The following is a 21,396-nucleotide window of genomic DNA, read 5'->3' as shown; positions in this document are numbered from 1 at the left end:
TCCTCGAGGGAGTGTTCCCACGGACGTGTCCTCACGGGCGTGTCCTCGCGGGCGTCGGGCGTCGGGCGTCAGGCTTGCGGACGATGTCGACGTAGGCCTTGCAAAGCTTGTCCTGCGCGATGGTCTCGGCGGCGTCCCATTGCTTACGAGAGCTTCGCTCTCGGAGACCTCGTCGTATCCGGCAACCTCCGTCGTGTGCGACTTGATGTGCCCATGAATAGCAGACTGCTTCGCTCTGAGCGACCCTGTCTGACCCTTTCCCGCTCCATTGGGAATCGGACATCGCCTGCTACCCGCAACCTTTCCGCACCCAATCTCCGCGCCCGACCTCCGCACCGGACCGGAGCGGTAACTTTAACGTTCCGTCGGAGATTGGCAGATGAAGCACCTCTAATCCATCGGCCAGACAGTCGCCAACAACGAGGTGCGGACATTTTTGGGGCAGAACCTGGCGTCTATCTCGGCGTACCAAGTTTTCACCTCGTTCCAGGTGAGAGTGCTGGGCACAGTTCAGAATACAGACCCATAGTAGAAGCAAATGCTCAGTCCACCTGCCTTGACCTCGCAATGGCAAAGGTTGCGCAGCCGAGCCATTGCACCTCACGTTGTCCGACACCTCAAACACAAACGAGGTGTACCAGTAGAAGAAGTATCGCATTCCAGTTGGAAAGGCGTGGTATATTTACAGCATTGCTCTAGCATCTAGCCGCATCGGCTGAAAGTTTTGGAATCAAGGCAAAAGAAGCGGAACTTAGAGGACGGGAGGGGGAGTGTTCCAGCCAGGGGCATTGAGGATGATGGCGAGGAGGCAACCGGAGATGAGACCTGCGATGGGGAGGGTGAGGACCCAAGAGAAGAAGATCCAGCCGAGCATTCTCCAGTTCATGGCCTTGTAGTCGCCGTTGCACAGCCCAACTGCGAGCGTTGCACCAGTGATCGACTGGGTCGACGAGACGGGCAGACCGAGGTACGATGCGACGACGACGGTGATGGATGCGCCGAGCTCCATGGAGAATCCACGGCTGGGCGAGTGCATGGTGAGCCTGTTGCCGAGCACGCTCATCAGCTTCCAGCCATACGTGCCGAGACCGATGACGATCGCAATACCACCAAATGCCAGAATCCAGATAGGGACAGGCTCCTTGGAGCCGGGGAATTCGGAGGTGGACCAAACGGACCATACGACGGCAAGGGGTCCGATGGCGTTGGAAACGTCGTTGGCGCCGTGGGCAAAGGAGGCAGTGCACGCAGTCATGACCTGCATGAACGAGTAGAGGTGCTCGACGCGGTTGTCGTACTGCTCGGCCACCGCGTGCATCTGACGCAGCTTGGCCTTCTCCTTCTCGGAACCGTGGGCCTGCATGGCGTGGATATCGGTGCGCAGACCGGCGGACAGACTGTACCAGATCCATGGAAGCGAGTTGTAGCGCACGATCGTGTACAGGTTCCAAGGCTCGAGCCAGCTACCCTCATACTTGCGGTAATTGGGAGGGGTAGGACGGCCCGGGATGTGGTTCTCGTCGATCTTGACCGGACGGCCATCCTCAAGCTCGGTCTCGAGGTGTGCGAGGCGCGAAGGGTGCACCTGCTCCGATGCGGGCTGGTTGAGCTTGGCATCCTTCTCGTCGCTGTTGCTGTTTGCGCTGTTGGAAGCAGTGTCGATCTCGTCGCCAGTGCGTGCAACCGGAGCAGAGGCAGGTGCAGCAGCCGCACGGTGCTGCTCGGCCACGGCAGGGTCGGCAAAGTCATGAATGCGGTAGTCCGGAACAGCCGAGTCGGCAGTAACGGCGTCCGCAGGAGCAGGTCGCCACCAGAGCAGGGGACCCATGAAGAAGTGGTACCACTTGAGCGTGTAATCGCCGCGCACCACCTTGCCGTACACGTAGGGAAGCCAGAAGAGGATCGAGAGCAAAGCCACCACGGATGCGGTACCGAGCACAGCAGCCACGGTAGTCGAAGGTGGCAGCTCGTCGAGGTTGAGCGAGGGCGAGCCCTTGACGATGATCGAGACGGTGAGCACACCCGAGACGATGAAAAAGTACACGGGTGCGGTGAAGAGACCCATCATGACGGGGTCCTTGGCCTTGAGCACGACGTACTTGGTGATGAGGTACACGATGGCAGCGAAACCACCGGCGACAGCGGGAGCAATACCCCACGAGGCAAAGATCTGCGAAACACCGTTCCAGCCCCACTTGACACCGCGTGCGCCGTTGACAGCAATACCGACGCCGATAACCGAGCCGACGGTGGTGTGGGTGGTGGAGACCGGCATGGCGTTGCGCGTGGCAAAGGTGAGCCAGGTGGCCGAACCGATGATGGAGCACGTAAAGGCAAGGAGGAGGACCGAGGCGTTGCCGTTGAAGACGCCGAGGTCGATGATGCCGTTCTTGATGGTGGATGCCACGCGCGCACCCACGAGCACGGCACCGAGGAACTCGCAGATGGCAGCGGCAAACATGGCCTGTCGGAAGGTAAGCGACTTGGACGAAACCGAAGTGGCGAACGAGTTGGCCACATCGTTGGCGCCGATACCGTACGCGTTGACGAAGGCGCCGATCATCGAGAAGGCAAAGAGGTAGTCGTAGTCGTGGTACTTGGGCATCTTGTCCAAGCTTCTCTTTCCGCGTAGGAAAGGATGAAAGGGGTGGAGAGTAAGAAGGAGGTGGTCTGATGGACTAGACTTGGAGAGACGACGGCTGCACAGACCGAAGATGGTCGATGGAGCTTCTTATACATTTGGCCATCTCGCTGCTATTCTACGGCTCAACGGCGACGACTCTTGCAGCAGGAATCTGACGGACGATTGCCGCAGAGACCGAGCACCCAAGTTGCCACCGGAAGATCAGACTCCATGGCGCAACGAATCGACGGACCAAGCGGAGACACGGAGCGATGGACGTGGACGAGCCAAGCCATGTCAAAAGCTCGAGCCGAGTCGGGACGAACGAACGTGGACAGGCAGCATGAAACCGAGGACCCGCAAAGCGGCGGTAACGGATGCGGCCCTATGGCTAGGCTGAGGGTATGGATGAAACACCTTCCATTTCGAGAGGGTGCTCGATTCAGAGGATGCGCACGTGCGAAGCAGGAACCGACGAGCTTTGATGGACCGAGAAAGGATCGGACTCTCGGGAGAGGGCGATGGGGGCGCAGCATAGGATCAAGAGGACGCCGATGGTTCGGGATGGCCTGCCAAGGAGTGCACTTGGCGGAGAAGAGGGAGCCAAGAGCTGCACGCTGGACCGCGCATGGGCGTCGTTGGCCAACGCGAGAGCGGCGGCGGTGCACGACAGTTTGCCAAGCCTCCTCGACTCTTCGAGCTTCGCTGTCACTGAGGCAGGACTCGGGATGCAGCTGAGCCTCGGTACAGGCGCTAGGTTAAGGCAGGTACGGGAGCGAGCGGGGCCTCGTGCGGGTAAGCGAGGCCAACGAAGCGATGGGCAGGCTTGGTCGCGTGGGTGGGGCACATGCAGTGAGGATGTGCCAAGAAGCGCACGCAGTCAAGAGCGAAACCGTCTGTGTGCAACGGATGAGCTGTAGCTTGATCAGGCGGAAACGGAGAATAATGCGGAGTACCGGCAGATTGAACGCAGTCGCAGCGCCGTGATAGCCACAGAGGCCGATGAGAGAGAGGTGAAGAGCATGAGGGGATGCGTCGCCAAGAGGCGTCGGTGCCAAGACGTCGGATATGGGTCTTGGCGCAGTTCGACGTTCCGCACTCAGCTGCCGCACTCAGCTGCGGGCCAAAAAGGCGCTCAGATAAAGCGCCGAAACAGCGGCTAAAATTGCCAAAATCGCGCAAACCTCCCGTTTCAGAGCGTCGTTAGGGACGAGCAAGCCACCACAGCGAACGTGGGCAGACTGAAAACTCTTGGCTAGCCTGTCTTTGCAACCATGAGTTTCATGGTCGACGTCCAGCTCCTCTCGGCTCCTCTCAGCTTCTCTCAGCTTCTGGACAGCTCAAAGTTCTTGCGGCCCCCTCGCCACACAGGCCCTAGAGCGCGGTTGTCATCGACGATGAGGGTCAGATCTAGCATCAATCGGGCTAGATCGCGACCAAATTTGACAGTGTGTGATCGCGATTTCTGACAGTCACAGATTGGAAACTGTAGATGTGGGTACATACGACCTGACACTGAGAAAGTTTCGCACTCGCACGGTGCAGCGGGTTGGAAGCTGAGCCGCAGCTCCACTTTTGCGGAAGCAACAAAACGCACGCGTCACAACTTCGATCAATCAAGACCGCGCTGAGCTGTGCCTCGCCTTGGCTTACTTCCACAACCTCATCACCGACGTCCTTCAGCGATCTTTCCGGTAGAGATGGCTTCGTCGTGGGCCCACACGGGCATCGCGCCCCTACTCGAGCGCATGAAGTCGCAGGACTCCGACTTCCGCTTCATGGCGCTCAACGACCTCAACGCCGAACTCTCCAAGGACTCCTACATCCAGATGGACGAGTCCACCGAGAACAGCGTCGTCCGCAAGGTGCTCGACCTCATGAAGGACACCAACACCGAGGTCAAAAACATGGTCGTCCGCTCCCTCGCTATCCTCGTGCCCCGCCTCCGCGAAAAGTCCTTGCAGCTCGTCATCGACACGCTCATCGATTACATCTCCTCTGACAACGACGAGCTCAGGGACATCGCCGCTCTCGCGCTCAAGACGGTCACAGCCCAGATGCCCACCCGCTCCTCCTACGCCACAACCGCCCTCAACAAGCTCGCGCCCAAACTCCTCAACCACGTCGCCGACGCCGCCGCCTCCCAGGAGCTCCTCATCGACTCGCTCGACATCCTTGCTGAACTCATCGCAAAGTTCGCCTCGTCCGTCACCACCACCGTCGCCCTTCAGAATGCCATCCTCAAGGCCGTCGTCCCCGCCATGCGCCACACACGTCCCGCCGTGCGCAAGCGCTCCCTGACCGTGCTCGGCGCGCTCGGCTCGTGCGCCACATCCGACATCTTCACCCAGCTCTCCGTACAGCTCAGCGCCGACCTCGGCGCGCAATCGTCGCTCGACACGCGCAAGACCGCCGTGCAGCTCATCGGCATCTTTGCACGCACCTGCCCGCGCAGGCTTGGCCGCCGTCTGCCCGAGTTCATGCCCGCCGTGCTCGAGACCGCCCAGATCGATGACGACGACGAGCTGCGCGAGCTCTCGCTCCAATCCATAGAGCTCATCCTCCTTCGCTGTCCCGCAGAGGTCACCCCCTTCGTCAACTCATCCATCGAGCTCGCCACCACCCTCGTCAAGCACGACCCCAACTACGCAGGCTTCGACGACGACGAAGAGATGCGCGACGCCGACGACACCTTCGATGATGAAGACGAAGACGACGACTATCTCGACGAAGACTACTCGGACGACGACGACATGTCTTGGAAGGTCCGCAGAGCGTCCGCCAAGGTGCTCAATGCCGCGCTCACAAGCCGTCCAGAGCTCCTGGCGCACAACGTCGGCGCCGTCGCCCCCGTCCTCGTCTCGCGCTTCTCCGAGCGCGAAGAGAGCGTCCGCCTCGAGATCCTCGACACCTTCCTTGCTTTGCTCAAGCAGATGCAGCTCTACGGCGGCGGTCCGCAGGCGACCGAAGTCATTGGCGCGGCCACCACCTCCTCTGCCAGCCAGGCCGCTGCCATCGCCGCAGCCGGCGTGCTCAAGCGCAAGCGCCACGAGATGGATGCCGACGACCTCGAGGGCTCGCCGCGCAGCCAGCTTGTCGCGCTCGTGCCCGCCATCGCAAAGGCACTCAACCGCGAAATCGTGTCCAAGTCCATCCCAACGCGTCACAAGAGCTTCGTCGTCCTGCGTGAGCTCGTCGTCGTTCTTCACGGCGGTCTCGACGCTCAAATCGGCTCGATCCTCGCACAGACCGAAAAGTCGCTCAAGGGCGCCGAGTCGGCTCCCTCGGGCGGCTCCAACCTCAAGGCCGACATCCTCGGCTTCTTCCGCGTGCTCTTCCTCACCCACCAGCCCAAGAGCTTCGAGGACCAGCTGCCCCAGCTCGTGCCCATCCTCGCTGCCTCCATCGAGGACAAGCTGCACCGCAGCTGCATCGAGGCCTTCCTCACGTGCTCCCAGCTCGTCTCGGTGCTGCGTCCGCTTGGTGCCACCGCCACCGCGCCCGGCGCCACCGCCGCACGCCCCGGACAGTACAAGCCGTACCTGCTGCACATCTACGCCGCCACCGTCGCGCGGCTCAACCGGCTCGATTCGGACCAGGAGATCAAGGAGCGCGGCATCGCCTGTCTGGGCGTGCTCCTCGCCCACGGCGGTGACGACCTCGAGGAGAAGCACACCGAGTGCTTCGATCTGCTCTCCAACCGCCTCACCAGCGAAGTGACGCGCTTCGTCACGGTCAAGGTCATCGCACAGATCGCCAGCTCGCCCGTATGCAAGGGCGCCGCATTCGATGCGTTTTTGCGCTCCGCCATCGCCGAGGTTGCCACACTCCTGCGCAAATCCAACCGCCAGCTGCGACTCGCCGCCTTCGACTGTCTCGCCGCGGCACTCTCGCGGCCGTCGAACGAGCTCAGCACCGCATCGTCCAACTCGATCCTCGCCGAGGTGCAGCCGCTGATCAACAGCGACATGGACATGAACCTGCTGCCGCACGTGCTGCGCAGCATCAACCTCATCTTGCTCAATGACCCGGCGACGCGCGAGTCGGTGCGCGCGTCGGTGCTGCCGCAGATCTACTCGGTGCTGCGCCTGCCCATCGCGCAGGGACCCGCGATGGATGCGCTGCTCGAATTCTTCCGCCTCCTGGTTGGCGCACAGCCCGAGTCGGCGACCGAGATTGTCGACGAACTGCTGGCTGCGCTCGACGCGGCCAAGGGCAGCGTGAGCGGCACGCACATCTACTCGACCGTGTCGAGGTGCATCGGCGCATCGTGCACCGTCTCGGCGCCCGCAAGCTCGATTGTGGCAGACAAGGCGACCACGACGCTCCAGGGCGGCAGCGCCAAGGACAGCGAGGTGTACTTTGCGCTGCTGCTGCTCGGCGAGCTTGGGCGGTTCAACGACTTTTCGACGCGCGCCGGGCTGCTCGAGCGCGTGCTCACCTTCTATGCCGCCGACTCGGAGGAGGTCAAGATGGCGGCGGCGTTTGCGGTGGGCAACATGGCGGTGGGTGCGCTGGGCGCGTTCCTACCCGTGATCGTCGGCCATATCCGCGGGCAGACCGACGACAAGGCGTCGGCGCACAGGTTCCTGTCGCTGCATGCGCTCAAGGAGCTCATCACGCACGGCTCGGCTGAGCAGCTGAGCGTGGTGGCGGAGCAGGTGTGGCCTGTGCTCTTCGACGCCTCCGAGACCAAGGAGGAGGGTGCGCGCTCGATCGGCGCAGAGTGTCTGGCGAGGCTGGCGCTGAGCGAGCCGACCAAGTTTCTTCCGCTGCTGCAGGAGAGGCTCCGGTCGCCCTCGGTGTCGGTGCGCGCGACGGTGCTGGCGGCGGTCCGCTTTACGCTGTCGACCGAGTCGTCTGCAGCGTACGACGAGCTGCTGGCGCCTTGTTTGGTGGACTTTCTCATGCTGCTTGCGGATCCGGAGCTCGAGGTGCGGCGCAATGCGACGTTTGCGCTCAACTCGGCGGCGCACAACAAGCCGTACCTGATTCGCGATCATTTGGCGACGGTGGTGCCGTTGCTGTACGCCGAGACGCATGTGCGCACCGAGCTGCTGCGCAAGGTGGCCATGGGACCGTTCCAGATCGTCACGGACGACGGACTGGATCTGCGCAAGAATGCGTACGAGACCATGTACCAGCTGCTCGACTCGCTCTGGTCGCGTCTCGACATGGCCGCCTACATCGACCGCGTCGTGGCGGGGCTGGCGGATTCCGACGACGGCATCAAGACGCTCTGCTACCTCATGGTGATCAAGCTCGTCGAGCTCGGCTCGCCCGTGGTGCGCTCGGTGCTCGCGGGCCGACTCGAGGAGATCGCCGATCCGGTCGGCGCAACGCTGCGCAGCAAGCTCAAGGAAACTGCCACCAAGCAGGAGATCGAAAAGCAGGGCGAGCTTCAGCGTTTCATCTATCGCATGCTCGTCGTGGTCACGCGCGCCATGGACGCGGTCGTGGGGCCTGTGGCGACGCCCAAATTCAGCGCACTCGTCCAGGAGGCTAGGTCGGCATCGGCACAGCATGGAAGCACCACGAGCGCGCCTGGTGCGCTGTGGAGGGAGACGGAAGCTGCACTTGCCACGGCGTCTGCGCCATGAGGCTCGAAATTCAGAGCTCGTTTTGGTCCATTTCATCGACTGTGTGTGCGTGAGTGGGTGGGTGTGGGGCTAGGTGGTTGTGATGGGGACGGAGCCTAGGGAGGGGAATGGATCTTTGGCGCTTAGGACGAGGATGCCTCGTTCGTGGGCGATGTAACCCTTGATGTAGCCCTTGTAGATGAGGGTGGCGAGGATCCATTCGAGGTCTTGGTAGGCGTACGGCAGACGTATGAGGTCCGAGGTTGTGGCGGTATGGATGGTCTTGATCGCCACGCGCGTTGGTTTGTCTGGCAGAGCGAGGCAGATGTGTTTGAGCAAGGTGCGCAGCGTAGCCTCGCGCGCGCGTTCAATGGCGATAAATGTGCCGCGCTTGACGAGCCAGGCTTCGATATCCGGTCGTGCCAATGCAGCATCAAACGCCTTGACATCGCCTCTGCGCAGCGCATCTGCAAACGGCCTATACGCCTGAAGCTTGTCCCCCACCGCACCCTTGAACAACGCCTCGCTTGGAAGCCTACCCTGCAGCAGCTTGACCGGGATCAGGTAGGTGAGTATCAGCGCCTGATTGGTGGATGCGCTGCGATGACACATGGCCAATGCAGCAGAGAGCTCCGTCTCGGCCCGCTCGTACTCCTCATTAAGAAAAGCAAGCACGCCGACGTAATACCGAAACGTCACCTGCTGGCTCTTTGCAAAGCTCTCGAGCGGCGGCAATGCAGCCGCATTCAAAGCACGCAGGATGTTGCGGCACAGCGAGACCGACTTGAGCCGAAAGTACGTCTTGAACACCATGCCCACCACCTCGTACGTGCCCCACTTGCGGCTCTCGTCCATGTCCGCATTGCGGTCCGCAATGCACGCCGTAAAGGCCTTGTTCAACTGCCGCGCACATTCCTCCAGCCTCTTGTTAGCTACACTCGACGTTCTTGCGACTGTCGCCTCTCCCGCCACTGCCGCAGCCACCTTCTGACTCGCATTCTCCGTCCTCGGTTCCTTGGCTTCGAGTGCAGCTTCATCCGCCTGTACCGCAAGCCAGCGCAGGTTGAGGCACAGGATGCGCAGCAGCGGCAACGCCCATCTTCCGGGCGTGAGCGTGGCAAAGTGGCGAAGGAAGGCGGTGACCGCGGCATTGTACGCGTCGAATGCGTCGGCGAGTCGATCGGCGCGCGTCTTGCCCTCCGCATCGGGCGTGGCGGGCGGGTAGGCGGCGAGGGAGGATGCGAGCGAAAAGGCGTAGAGAGAGCCGAGGTGTTGCGCACACATCTCCTCCCAGGGCGAGGCAAGGTAGCCCGTACACTTGCGCAGGGCTGCCGTGATCTTGTGCGGACGTGCATCGCCGATTTCGAGCAGCACCGACGCAGCGACCGGCCCGCCGATGGCAAACAGCTGCGCGAGCGTGTGTCCATCCGAGCCCTTGGATGCGGCTATGACCGCGTCGGCAAAGATCGCCGGCCTCATCGCAGCAAAGATTCGCGCCAGAAGCAGCGGAGATCGACCGGATGCCGTGTGCGAAGTGTGTGTTGCGTATGGAAAGGCGATGGAGGATCGAGGTGAGTGAAGGTGGAAGAGGAGGAGGAAGACACGAGGCCAAGCTTCTCGACTTCCTCCACTCACCGAAATTCGGGAGCCGGAAATGAGCTTTGTCGCTCCGCGTCCCACCTCAAAGCAACACCAACCCAGCAGCACGCAGCTCCCCCTTCCCTCTCCTTCTCTATACACTCTCAAGTCAGCAGCGAGTTTGTGAGCGGCGCGCGTATGCTGCGCCAGAATACAATTAGTCGCGACCATAAACAGACAGCGAATGTAAAAAGAAAAGCTACACGACCAAAAAGTGTACTACCCGCACTCGCACTTGCGGGCGAGCGGGGGGCGTACAAAGAAACGCGAACAGACGGACATGCGGCACGCAGTGATACGATGGGGAGGCTCAGGGCACGCCTGCTTCGTGCTGGCCTCCTCCTCTGCGTGCGCTGAGAGACAGTGGATACCGACACCATGCTGAACAGGTACGAATTAGCCGAATCCACGATCCAGCTTGCAAGTTGCAAGGCAGCAGGAGAGGGTTAGCGCAGAAGCTCTCCGAGCACGAGCGACGAGAGGGGTGTGGGCGAGTTGTGGAAACGCGCGACGCGCACCAGCACAATCACGCGGAACACGATGCGGAAGATGGCGCGCAGGAAGACGAGCTGGTTGTACGTCCCGAGCAGCGGCGTAGTCTCTGGATCCGACGCGGCCACGGCGGCGGCGGCAGGAGACAGCATCGCGCTCATCAAGCCGCCGAGGCCAGAGCCAGACGATGTTGCCGCCAGCGCTGCCGCAGCGCCTGCCATGAGCAGCGACCCGTTGCCAGAGCTGCCCGTCGTTGGAGGCTTGGCTGCGTCCACTGCAGCCAGTGCGACACCAGCGTCATCACCGCCTGCCTTGCGGGCCGTGCCGCTCTGCGACGACAACCACCGCACGGCATCGTACGAAGTAAGCCCGCGCGGTGCCGTCACCTTTCCGCTCGCACCACCATCTCCGCCACGAACCGGCTCGACGGCTTGCTTCTGTGGCGGAATGGACGCTCGCGTCGCCTCCGCATCAGCTCTCACACCCTCCTGCTTCTGCTGCTGCTGCTGCTGCTGTTGCTGTTGTTGCTGGATCTGGACGAGCTTTTCGTACCTACCTCGGATGCGGCTGTCGAGCGTCTTGCCCGCGCTCGCCAGCCGCGCATCGAGTGCCTGGGTGCGCAGCCACTGTAGCAGGCGTCTTAAAAATTTGCCACCACGGCATACACGGCGCCGGTGAAGCCGGCAAACACCAGCACGCCCGACAAGATGGCCGCGACGCGATTCAGCAGCACGTACCGCTCCAAATCGCGCCACGGCGTCGCCACCGCCGACCTCGTCGCCACGGCCACCTGGTAGCCCTGCACCTTGGGCGGTGCCATCTCGTTCAACCGCTGCATGCCGTCGACCACCGGTTCGGACGGTAGGTCCTGCTCGGCGTGCGCAGCGAAGAGGCGGCTGCGACGCGGCTCCTCGACCTCCTCGACGGGCTCCATTGCGCGGCCGTGCCATGCCTGCCATGCCGAGCCGGAAGCCGCCTCCGGTACAGTGCGCACGGGCGACTGGAAGAAGCTCACCTGCGGGTTGGTGTCGAGCAGCGAGCCGAGGCTGCGCGTCTTGCTTTTGCGCACCTTGCTCGGCGGCGGCTGGTTGGCATTGCTACTCGTCGTCCTTGCGCTGTTGGTCGTGCCCACCGACGAAGGAGCATACGACATACCCGACGGCATGCCGCCCATCTCTAGTCCGAGTCCGCCCTGCCATCCACCCGCATCGTGCGTCCAGTCGTGCTCGTAGCTCACGCCGTCGACGAAGGTGGATGAGGAGCCCGGGTTGGGGCTGGAGCTTGCCGAGTGTGGATGCATGCTGGGCTCGTGCTGCCAGACGTCCACCTTGTCGCGCGCACGCGTGTCGCTCGACGGATGACGCAGCTGACCATCGGGCGTCAAGTACCAACCTCCGATCATCCACAGCCACGGCATGCCCAGAAACCCGGCCCAGAACATGTTCTTGCTCGGCGTCGTGCCCTCGAGCAGCGATGCAGGCGTAGCAAACAGTCCGCCTCCCTCACCCCCGCGTCTCGATCGCTTGTGAGCTGCAGTCAGCGGAGGATGCGTGCCCGCGCCATAGTGCATCGAGAAGCTGCCCGACGCGCCCGCGCGGTGCTGCGACGCCGCCCGCGTAAAGATCGACACCGCCGGCTGCTCGTCTTGGTCGTTGTCGTCGTCGACCGCAAACCGCGCGGTGCGCGTGCGCCGGTGCAGGCGCGGCTGCTTTTCGGGGCTGATGCCAAAGTCGCCCAACTCCGTCGTGGCGACGCGTCGGTGGTCGTGCTTGTTTCTGGCTGCCGCGTCTTGATGTCCCGAGTACGACCACGGGTCCGCCATCTCGCCCGTATCGGGCATTGGCGTGTGGAACGTCTCGCCCGCATGAGCATGCTCGCTGTTCCATGCCGTGCCCTGTCCGGCAAGTCGACGCATCTCGTCGCGCGCGCGATCGAGCTCCGAGACCGTCATCCCGCTTTCGCCCACGTGAGCTTGGGGCGGCACTGCGCGCTGCGCAGGCGCTGCGCTACCGGCGAGCAGAAGCGGGATATGGTTAGCAGGCGTATGCTCTTGGCGTCCGTTCGCACCCCAATCGTGTGGCTCGAACGCCATACGCGGAGTGAAGCCCGACGGGCTCTCTGCCACACGTGGCGAACGCAGTGCATCGAGCCACGCACGCTCCGCACCTCCCTGCGGTGGCTCGTTGGCTGCCGTCGCGGGCAAGGCGCCGGCGCGCTCCTTGCCGCCAAACGTGGTCATGGACATCCTCTTGCTGGTGAGGCTTGCGGTCCTCGACAGTCCGCCCTGGCGCAGGATCGAGTCGCGCTTGCGCTGTGCCTCGCCTTCCGCACCGTCAAGCACGTACGGCAGACGCGTCGGCTCCTGCGCCGACACGATGTAGCCGATGCCCGAGTTGCGCTTGCGCTGACGCTCGACGGCGCTCATGCGGCGCAGCTTCTTGAGTGCATCCATGCGCTCCTTCTCTCGCTCTTCCGCCGACACATCGGCGCCATCCTGCGTCGGAGGATCACACGCCTCCACAGCCTCGTCCTCGACCGGGGGCGGCAGGGGCGGCGAGCCAGCGAGCAGCCGCAGCGCCACGGCGCGCGCATCCTTCTCCGCCACCTCGTCCTCCTCGCCCGGCGTCGGCGAGCGGAACCTCTGTCGCTGCAGATCGTACCTGCCGCTGCTCTGGCGCTTCTCCACCAGCGACAGCGGGCGGAACGAGCCCCTGGACGCCTTGCGCTCTTCAAGCGGCGCAGGCGCCTCCTTGTGCTCGGCCTCCTGCGAGGTATTGGCGAGCTCGAGGTCGACGCTGCGATCGCCCACCGCACCGAGGTTGAACGATGTCCGGCGAGGCGAGGAGACGGCGGTCCAGAGCTTGCTGACCCACTGACCAGCCTTGCCCTGCTCCACAGTCCTGCGCGCATCGCCACGGTCCAGAGCCACCTCGGTCTCGAGGCCGCCGTCATCCAGGTCGATGTTGACGAACTTGACGTCGGCGTCGCTGCCGCCGCGCATGGGCGCCGCGAGCATGCTGCCGTTATCGCGGCTGCGTCGCGTGTTGAGTCGCCATCCATTGCTCCCCTTGCCCTTTGGAGGCTGGAGGCTGCGGGTCGCATCTGCAGCATTCGGACCCGCAGGCGTGGGGTTGTACGCGAACGCCGAGATCGACGAGGCGATGCTGTGCGAGTGGAGGAGATCGCGGTCGATGCCTACGTGTGCGCGGTTGACGATCACCTCGGCTGCCGATGCAGGCACGGGCCCAGTGAGGAGCGAGTCGAGACCGGCGGGGGCGGCGCTACCCTTATCGAGCCCGCTAGCGGTGCGTGGCGAGCGGCAGTCGTTGGGCAGGACGGGGCTGGGGCCGGCAAAGTCGAGTCCGAGTCCGAGCTCGTGGTGCAGGTCCTGGCGGCTCGTGCGCGTCAGCACCGCCTCGCGCGACTTTTCGCGCGAGCGACCAAGCGCCTCAGCGTCGGGCGACATGGTGATCGAGAGGTGTGGTGAAGCCGAGTCGTGCGGAAACCGCGTCATGCATCGCGAAGCCTGGCGCAGCAGATCGGTAGTGATGGGCGCAAAGCCCTTGGGGGCCTCCATGGCGCCACCGACTTGCGCTGGGTACTCCAAGTCCAGACCCAGACCCTGCACTGCAGACGCATCACCGGAAGCGTGCGTCGCGATCTTGCGGTCATCGGACCCGAGCTGCGGGGAGGCGTAGTTGCTGTGGATGATGGTGGTGGGAGCAGGAGATGCAGCGGGCAACTTGGGATCGAGAAGCAACGGCGACTGTGGCCACGGACCGTTGGTGCCGCTTCGATTGCGCGTCATGGGCACGGGCCCCGCTGCGGTAGAGGCAAGCACGCCACTGTGCGACGCGGCCCTCTCCATTGCGGCTCTGTTGTCCGCAGCGAGCAACGACGGCGCGGTCTGCGTGGATCCGAATCGGAATGGCTCGTCGCGCTCGTCTGGCGTCGACACAGTCGAGATGACGAGCGTCTGCCTCAATCTCGACGGATGGTCATCATCTGTGCTCTCGGTACTGCGCGAGTCCTGCCTCGTCCTTTCCTCGCCGAAGCCGCCCTGGGCTGGCTTGGTCGCAGCGCTCTCGGCCGTCGAGTTGGGGCCGCGGCTGAGGCGCTCGTCTGCGCGGATAGACAGCCGCATAGCCTCGTGACCTGCGTCGAGCATCTGCTGGTCGGCAGCCAGCTCCTGCTGCTGCAAGAGTGCCTTGCGTTGACGCTGGGTGAGGATCCACTGCTCGGTGTTGCGCGCTCCCCGACCACCGACACCCGTGTCCATGTCAGCCGCTGCCGTGCCAAGCGACGGCATCTCAGCATGCGAGGCTGTTGCAACCTGTGTCTTGGTCGGTGCGCCAGGCGGTACGATCATCTCGGCAAACACTGGGGTGAATGGAGTGAGCGGCGAGTGGTGCGTCGATGGGGTTGAGCGATCCGACATGCTCCACGTCATAGTTGTCGCGGAGCCAACGGTGCTGCTCAATGTCATCGGCACAGACGTGAGCGTCGAGGCTGTGTTGATCGAGCTCGTTGCGCCGATGCCGAGCATGTTTGACGAAACAGTCGTGGCTCCATCCAGACCTGCAGTGACGGTAGGTGGTGCTGGCGGTGTCCAGCCATTCCCACTCGGGAAGAGTGCCTCGTATCGCTCGAGAGGAGGCAGTGGTGGAGGCAAGGGTAGGCCTTCTGTCGTCCATGCCGCATGATGGCCGTGAATGCTGCCGGAGCTGGCAGCGCCAGTCATGCCGTCCGAAAGCGCGGTGCGGAAGGAGTCGAGGCTGCTGCGAGCGGCGTGCGTAGTCCTGGACCGAATCGAGCGGGCAGCCTCGCTAAAGTCGACCGACGACACCGACGGTTTTGCCTTGTGCGCATGGGAGCGCGACTCGCCTGCATCGGTGGCGGTGTGGTACGCCGAGGTGGACGGCAGCGAGTAGTCGTGGAACGACGGGCTGAGTGCGGGCGACGGCAACGGCTCGTTGGGCGGTGGGAAGGGCGGTGGCCCCAACGATGCGAGCGAAGCCGATGCGCGGAAGGAGCGCGTCGAATGCGAGCGCGCTCTACGCGCTTGCACGGGTGTAGCCTTGGCCGACGATGCCGTCGAGTGACTGGCAGTGGGTGTGCGGCGTAGGGCCTCTGAGCTCTGCCTGGTGCCACTGCGTGCTGCCGAGGTGGATGCCGCTCTGCGCACGGCGGCTGAATCGGGCGTAGCTTCAAGCTGGTTCTTCTCGCCCTCGAATGCATTGTCGGGAAGCCTATTGATGGCCGCGCCTCGGCGTGTTGCGCTGAGCGGCGTGATTGGCAAAGGATTGAGCTGAGGATGCGAACCGAGCGCTGCAAGCGGTGGAACGACGGCCGTGGCGGGAGTGATGGGAGAGAAGATGCTCTGCCCCACCAGTTCGCCGCTCGCCGGTCGAGCTAGCATGGCCGCGCGAGCATTGGCTGCAGACATGGCGAGCTGACGCTGACGCTTGGCCTCGGAGCCGGGCGTCAAGTCCAGTGGCGCAGGTGGAGCCTTCCTACGCTTGTCCCAATCGGCATCTTGGCGCATGCTACGCATGAGCTTACTGTTGGGCGACGGCGATGCGCGTGCACCCGGCGACGCAGACAGCGAGCTATCTGCGGTCGCCTCGGTCGAGCTCTCTTGCATTGGCCTGGGAGGCGTTGTGATATCGCTGGCGTCATGCTGTGCAGGGGTGATGATGGACTCGGGCGTGTCGTCTGGCGAGAAGTGGCTCCTCAAGGGCAAGTTGCGGTCGTACGACGAGTCCAATGCCGAGCCGCTGGAATCGGGCGCCTCGGACGACGATTCGCGGTCGAAGCGCGAGATGTAATCGAAGGACAAGTCGAGGTCCACATCGGCCGAGTCGGACGAGATTCGGCCTGCACTGCTGGCTGGCGCCACGACGTAGGTCGAATCTAAGCTGCTGGCGCCGAGAGCCAGAGGAGCGCCGAAGGACGCGCGTGCGAGCTGCGCCGAGAAGTGGTAGACCTTCTTGGCGTGCTTGTATGTGGTTTGAGCCGTCTCTGTAGCCGCCTCGTCGTGGGCGGTGTTGGATGGAAGCGCTTCTGGTGCTGGCGGGCGGGCATCTTTGTCGATGGCGAACGTGCTCGAGTCGGGACTGGGGCTGTTGGCGAGCCACAGACCTGCGCCTGATCCGCTGTGGCTGTGAGGTGAGCGATGCAGCGTGTTGGAGCGCGCGAGGAGTTTGGAGGGTTTGCGAGCCACGCCGTGCGCCTCGACGCCTGCTGCAGAGGTAGACGCGGCTGACATGTTGCAGCGATGGCTAGGTGGGAGAGGCGAGTGTGGCACGTTGACAGTCACGATTCTAGCCTAGGTGGCTAGACTGGCAGGAAGGCTAGATGCGCGACTCAATTGGTGAGCCTCGTCATGTTGGATGTCGGTGATGTTGTTGATGGTTCGCAGCTCTCGGCGTGCCTGGCTAGGTGGTGTTTGTTGTTGTTGATGTCGACTCGACGATCCGAGGCTGCAAGATGAAGGCGGGCGGCGACACGGCAGATTGATCGTCGGCAATGTGCACTTATGAAGCTGATGCTGATGTGTATATGAAAAGATCGGGATGGCTGCTGGGCTAGGGTTCGGAACGTGCGCAGCAGGGTGGTATGAGGATGTCGAGGCGAAGGTCGGGTAGGGATAGTGGTAGTGGGATAGCGCGATGGCCTCGACGACGCTGGTGGCGACGACGCAATGACGGACACGTGCCTGGCTGGGAGTGAGGAGCCGCGATGTAGGAGCAGCACACAGCAGGCTTGAGGGAGACAAGGCAGAGCAAGGCGACGAGTACACTTGTGAGGGTCGATCCAACTCAGGGTCGCCAGCTGCGGGGCGGCGGTAAGGTATGTCTCAGATCGAAGGCCTTGCTCATGCTGACCATCTCCAAGCAGGGCAGGGCAGAGAAGGGCGATCGAAAGGGATGCTAGACCGAGCAGGCAGAGTAGCCCAAGGAAGGCATGCGCGACGATGTTTTGGGTAGTCTCTCGTAGCACTCCCACTCGACGCTGCACTCCGCCAGCCGCGGCCATTCAAGCCGGCGCTACGCTGCTACACTGCTGATGTGTCACGACGAGCCACGGAGCGGCCCGTCGAGGTTCAGCATGCAGGAAGCAGATCACGAGTGCATGAGGCTGCAGTCCCACCACCATGGCCGTGGAACCGTCGCGCCGTACTAGGAATGTAAGCTACACTCCCTGACGAGGACCAGGCCCAGGGCTCGGCCATGGCCCAAGGTGGAAGGTGGCTCCGAGCGGATCTTTCGACGGCTGTCAAAACGGGAATTTCGACTGCAGGCGTCGCTCAGCGTACATCGCCAGGCCGACGTGCAGGAGCGAGCTGAGCTGCTAGGGCGATCATTTCAGGCACGCGTCGCCAACACAACAACACCTTCGCTCAGGCTTTTCTCGACCCATGCCGCATTGCAACTCCGCCTCGGCGATGGAGTCTACCTGAGCCAGCCCCCTCTCTTCTCTCTGTACTTTCTCTCTACCCTCTTTCGACACAGCTCACTGGAGTCGGATCGGATCGGCGAGGCGGCTACCGGCAACACACCATTGCCGTGAGGCCCGCGAGGTGTGAATGCGAACTGGCGAGAGGTGGCATAGCGAGCTTCATGGCCGCGAGAAACCGCGGGGGATTGCGAGGTGACATAGCCTGCGCCATGGGTCCGAGCCTCGGGCGCAGCGAATTCCAAGAGTTTTAGGCTCGCGGCCCAAAGGCACAGCCTGCAGTGCTGCAGAGCCGCAGGCCTGGACATTGCATGTGCAGGCGTCACGCGTCTCGCAAAAAAACAGCAATGTTAGAGTCATCTCGTTCCTGATTCATGAGTGTCATGCTTATCTAATACCCCCTTGAGCTTCTCCACACCAAATGCACGGCCGCCTGTGTGCATCCTTTCTTCTCAAACCTGCCTTCGTTTCGACTACGGCCACGGTGGCATACGATGGCGACGGCATCTGCATCGACACGAGCGCCCCCCAGCTCCGGTGGTAGCTCCAATCCCACGGGCGCTGCGAGTAGCGGTCCCAGCGTCGGCGCTGGAGGATCAGCCTCGTCAAGTGGACCCTCGAAAGTCGCACCCGCCGGCGCGCAGCAGCCGCAGATCTCGCTGCTGGGTACTTTGCCGCTGCACCTCGTACCCTCGCTGTTGCGGCGGATCGAGACGACGCTCGTGACGCTGGCGCCGGACGTGCTGTGCGAAAAGGAGACCGTGCTGGCGCGCCACGACGACGAGGCCTCCGCCGTGCGCGAGACGGGCGACAATGCGTGGGCGAGCGTGGTCAAGGCGCGGCGTGGCGTTAAGCTTCGCGTTCGCGAAACCGCACGCTCCAATGGCCACACCGAATGCACCCTCTGCCTGCCGCTACCGAGCTTGCCGGAGCGCCAGTATCCGCGTGCTTCTGTGCGGCCGAGTTACACCGTCGAGGTGCTTTCCGACACGCCTGGCGCGCCTCACCCACGCAAAGGGGATCCACTGGCAGATGGTGTGCTGAGTTTTGATCCCGAAGTGCTGGATACGGACGCAGCGAATGGCTGGAAGAGTCTCGTGTCGGCACTGGGGTGGAGGGCGCACTTTGCGCTGCTGCGCTATGGCCTGGCGTACACGCTCAACGCCTCGCTCTTCCGCCACTCGTCCACGGCCACACCGAACCCACTCAATCCATCCCAGCATACGCGCTACACGCTCAACGTCTATCGCATCTTTGTGCCCGATCCGTCCGGATACACTGCCGACTGGACACCGGTCGATCCACAGGCGGCCACGGTGGTGGTTGAGCTCACCGCCACCGTCGGCGCCCAGCTCGATCAGAGCCACTTTAACCACTACTGCACCCTCCCTGACCCCGCTGCCACACCGAACGCGACGGGCGGACTCGATCCCAACTCCACCATCGAGTCCGCCATGGACTTCGCAGACCACGTCGCAAAACACCTCCGCGGCCTCGTGGATCTTCGCCGCGAAGCATACGACTGAACCAGCTCTATGCGCCCATTTGTACTTGTACTTGATCAACTTTTACACATTTCACAGCTAGCTGTCGTCGCAAGGCTGGGCGAGGATCTGGCAGAGAGGGACGAGGGTGGGTCTGCCATGTGCGCACTGGAAGGGAAACCTGCACCTGGCCAATCGCGCCACGAGCCGCTCGCACACATCCCTGCGCACGGCATCGTTGAACATGATGGCGCTACGACACGCCCTGCTTTTCACCACCTCGAGTAGCGATCCCGGCATCTGCCTTGCAAAGCTCATCCAGTCGCGATCGTCTGCCCTTACGGTTTTGTGTTTGCCTTGTCGACGCATCCTGTGCTGTTGGGTGTCTGCCTGGCGTCGAGTGATATCTTCGATGCAACTCACAAAGACGTCGCTGAGCAAGGCTTGGTTCTTGGGTCTGCCTGTGAGCGTCAGTGTTCGGTCCTTCAACACGTACGGCACGCCGCTAATATCCACCTGGGCCATCCTTGGTACTAGCTGCATCTCCCATCCAAGCCGTCTCATTGCCCTCGCCACCGAATCTGCTCTCAAAGCCTCGTACTGGTTCGTGCTGACGTCGACTGTCACTGCCGCTTCGAGCAAGAATGCTGCGGTTCGATCGGCACACCGCGTGGCATACTCTTCTAGAAAGCGTTCGAGTTGGTACCGCTCATCAGCAGCATGTTGGTCGACGCAAAACACCACCTGCTGTCCCTCGACAATGGTGGTGCATACGATGAACTTGCCGTCCACCTGGTCCAGCACCCTGGCTTGCGCTAGTGTCGATCGGGTAATCGCCCCCAGCACTTCGCCCTGCACCCCCAAACCCACATCCAGGCCATTTCCGGATACTTCCGAGGCCGGAGGTGGGAGCGGTATCGATGCAATGATGGCATCCAGCTCGGCATCTTCAAACTCGTCATCCGAGATCGCAGTTGCGTGTGCAGCGGGTCGGGGTGTGATGGTGAAGCCTTTGTTCAGGCTGGATCGATTGACGATGGTCGTTCGATGAGCCTGTCTTTGTGGGCCGATGGCGATGCTGTGGCCCGTACGCAGGTCGATGTGGAACAGACGACCGCTGACCGAATGCCGCCATTCCAGCATGCCAGCCGGTGTAAGCCCCGATGCTCGTGACATAAGTCCACCCAGAAGCGTAGCAGGCTGGCTGCTCCAAGAAGCGACGCATGCTGCATTTGAGAGGATACCAACCCGCATCACCGCACTCATTACAAGCAGCCTGGCAACTGCACACGCTGAAAAGCTTAGCCATCCTCATCTTCCCGCATCGTCAACACCAGTTGGTGGCGATCATGGCTTGTTGCAGAGTGCATACCGTTAGCCACCGAGCAAGCCATGGATCCAGCGTTGTCGGCGTTGGGCGCGCCGATGAATTTGTTACATCTACTACACCAACATGTCGAAGAAAAATCGGCTGGGATCTGTGCGCAGGGTCCTTGCTGCACGGTCACGTGCAGGCGCCAGTCAATTAGTGCACGCCCTCCCGCGGCTGCGACTCGCCCACACCCTCGGCCACCTTCACCCTCAAACCTCCCCTCTGTCCTTCAACCTTGCCCTCATCCAAACACGGATAGCACTCGAGTGACAGACTAAGAGATGCCTCATACTCCCACCACTGTAGTCTTCTCGTGAACGGATTCTGATGAGGCGTGACGAGGTGCTGTTGGGAGGGGGCGAGGGTAGACCTGATCGAGCCCCGGCCGCACGCGCGTCTCGAAATACCGCGAATCCACAACACGCCACGCGCGCCCCTCCTCCTCCCCTGGTCCAACCCCGAGCTCATCGCTCATCCATCCTCATCAACTGTTCATCCTCCCACTTCGACGCACACACACTCGCGTTTGCGTCGAGAAAGAAGATACCATTAATACAAGAAACAAAAAAGGGGAAAGGCAAAGGGTGGGGACAAGATCCAGGCATGGTCGCGCTTAAAGCGCTAGCGGGTGAGTGCCGGCCACGTCAGCGTACCCAGCAAAGGACACGACGACGCGACAGCAGCGACGGCCTGATCGAGTGGGCGAGAACAGCAGACGCGACGGACAAAAAACAAGACAAGAGCCAGTGT

General features: G+C 62.6%; 7 protein-coding genes across 7 annotated transcripts; 2 read left to right on the top strand and 5 right to left on the bottom strand.

Moving 5' to 3' along the window:
- Positions 1 to 751: 751 nt before the first annotated feature.
- On the bottom strand, positions 752 to 2,605 carry PAN0_009c3827 (phosphate transporter; the record flags this gene model as incomplete). The annotated part of the gene is made up of 1 exon (XM_014800786.1): positions 752 to 2,605. One exon carries the CDS (start codon positions 2,603 to 2,605, stop codon positions 752 to 754), a length of 1,854 nt encoding a protein of 617 aa, XP_014656272.1.
- A 1,718-nt stretch (positions 2,606 to 4,323) lies between these two features.
- On the top strand, positions 4,324 to 8,223 carry PAN0_009d3826 (cullin-associated NEDD8-dissociated protein 1-like; the record flags this gene model as incomplete). Its single annotated transcript, XM_014800785.1, has 1 exon — positions 4,324 to 8,223. One exon carries the CDS (start codon positions 4,324 to 4,326, stop codon positions 8,221 to 8,223), a length of 3,900 nt encoding a protein of 1,299 aa, XP_014656271.1.
- Positions 8,224 to 8,292: 69 nt separating this feature from the next.
- Positions 8,293 to 9,681, bottom strand: PAN0_009c3825 (PCI-domain-containing protein; the record flags this gene model as incomplete). The annotated part of the gene is made up of 1 exon (XM_014800784.1): positions 8,293 to 9,681. One exon carries the CDS (start codon positions 9,679 to 9,681, stop codon positions 8,293 to 8,295), a length of 1,389 nt encoding a protein of 462 aa, XP_014656270.1.
- A 605-nt stretch (positions 9,682 to 10,286) lies between these two features.
- Positions 10,287 to 16,600, bottom strand: PAN0_009c3824 (uncharacterized protein; the record flags this gene model as incomplete). The annotated part of the gene is made up of 2 exons (XM_014800783.1): positions 10,287 to 10,958; positions 11,024 to 16,600. 2 exons carry the CDS (start codon positions 16,598 to 16,600, stop codon positions 10,287 to 10,289), a joined length of 6,249 nt encoding a protein of 2,082 aa, XP_014656269.1.
- Positions 16,601 to 16,660: 60 nt separating this feature from the next.
- PAN0_009c3823 (uncharacterized protein) lies at positions 16,661 to 18,098 on the bottom strand (the record flags this gene model as incomplete). The annotated part of the gene is made up of 4 exons (XM_014800782.1): positions 16,661 to 17,054; positions 17,135 to 17,264; positions 17,515 to 17,628; positions 17,852 to 18,098. 4 exons carry the CDS (start codon positions 18,096 to 18,098, stop codon positions 16,661 to 16,663), a joined length of 885 nt encoding a protein of 294 aa, XP_014656268.1.
- A 186-nt stretch (positions 18,099 to 18,284) lies between these two features.
- PAN0_009d3822 (uncharacterized protein) lies at positions 18,285 to 19,316 on the top strand (the record flags this gene model as incomplete). The annotated part of the gene is made up of 1 exon (XM_014800781.1): positions 18,285 to 19,316. The coding sequence occupies one exon, from the start codon at positions 18,285 to 18,287 to the stop codon at positions 19,314 to 19,316; it is 1,032 nt and encodes a 343-aa protein (XP_014656267.1).
- Positions 19,317 to 19,373: 57 nt separating this feature from the next.
- PAN0_009c3821 (uncharacterized protein) lies at positions 19,374 to 20,417 on the bottom strand (the record flags this gene model as incomplete). The annotated part of the gene is made up of 1 exon (XM_014800780.1): positions 19,374 to 20,417. The coding sequence occupies one exon, from the start codon at positions 20,415 to 20,417 to the stop codon at positions 19,374 to 19,376; it is 1,044 nt and encodes a 347-aa protein (XP_014656266.1).
- Between the last annotated feature and the right edge of the window lie 979 nt (positions 20,418 to 21,396).

The sequence above is a fragment of the Moesziomyces antarcticus genome (assembly GCF_000747765.1).
Source record: "Moesziomyces antarcticus DNA, scaffold: scaffold_v10009, strain JCM 10317, whole genome shotgun sequence".
Taxonomy (NCBI): domain Eukaryota; kingdom Fungi; phylum Basidiomycota; class Ustilaginomycetes; order Ustilaginales; family Ustilaginaceae; genus Moesziomyces; species Moesziomyces antarcticus.
The sequence above is the reverse complement of the archived record's forward strand: the minus strand, read 5'-3'. Positions and strand labels throughout refer to the sequence as shown.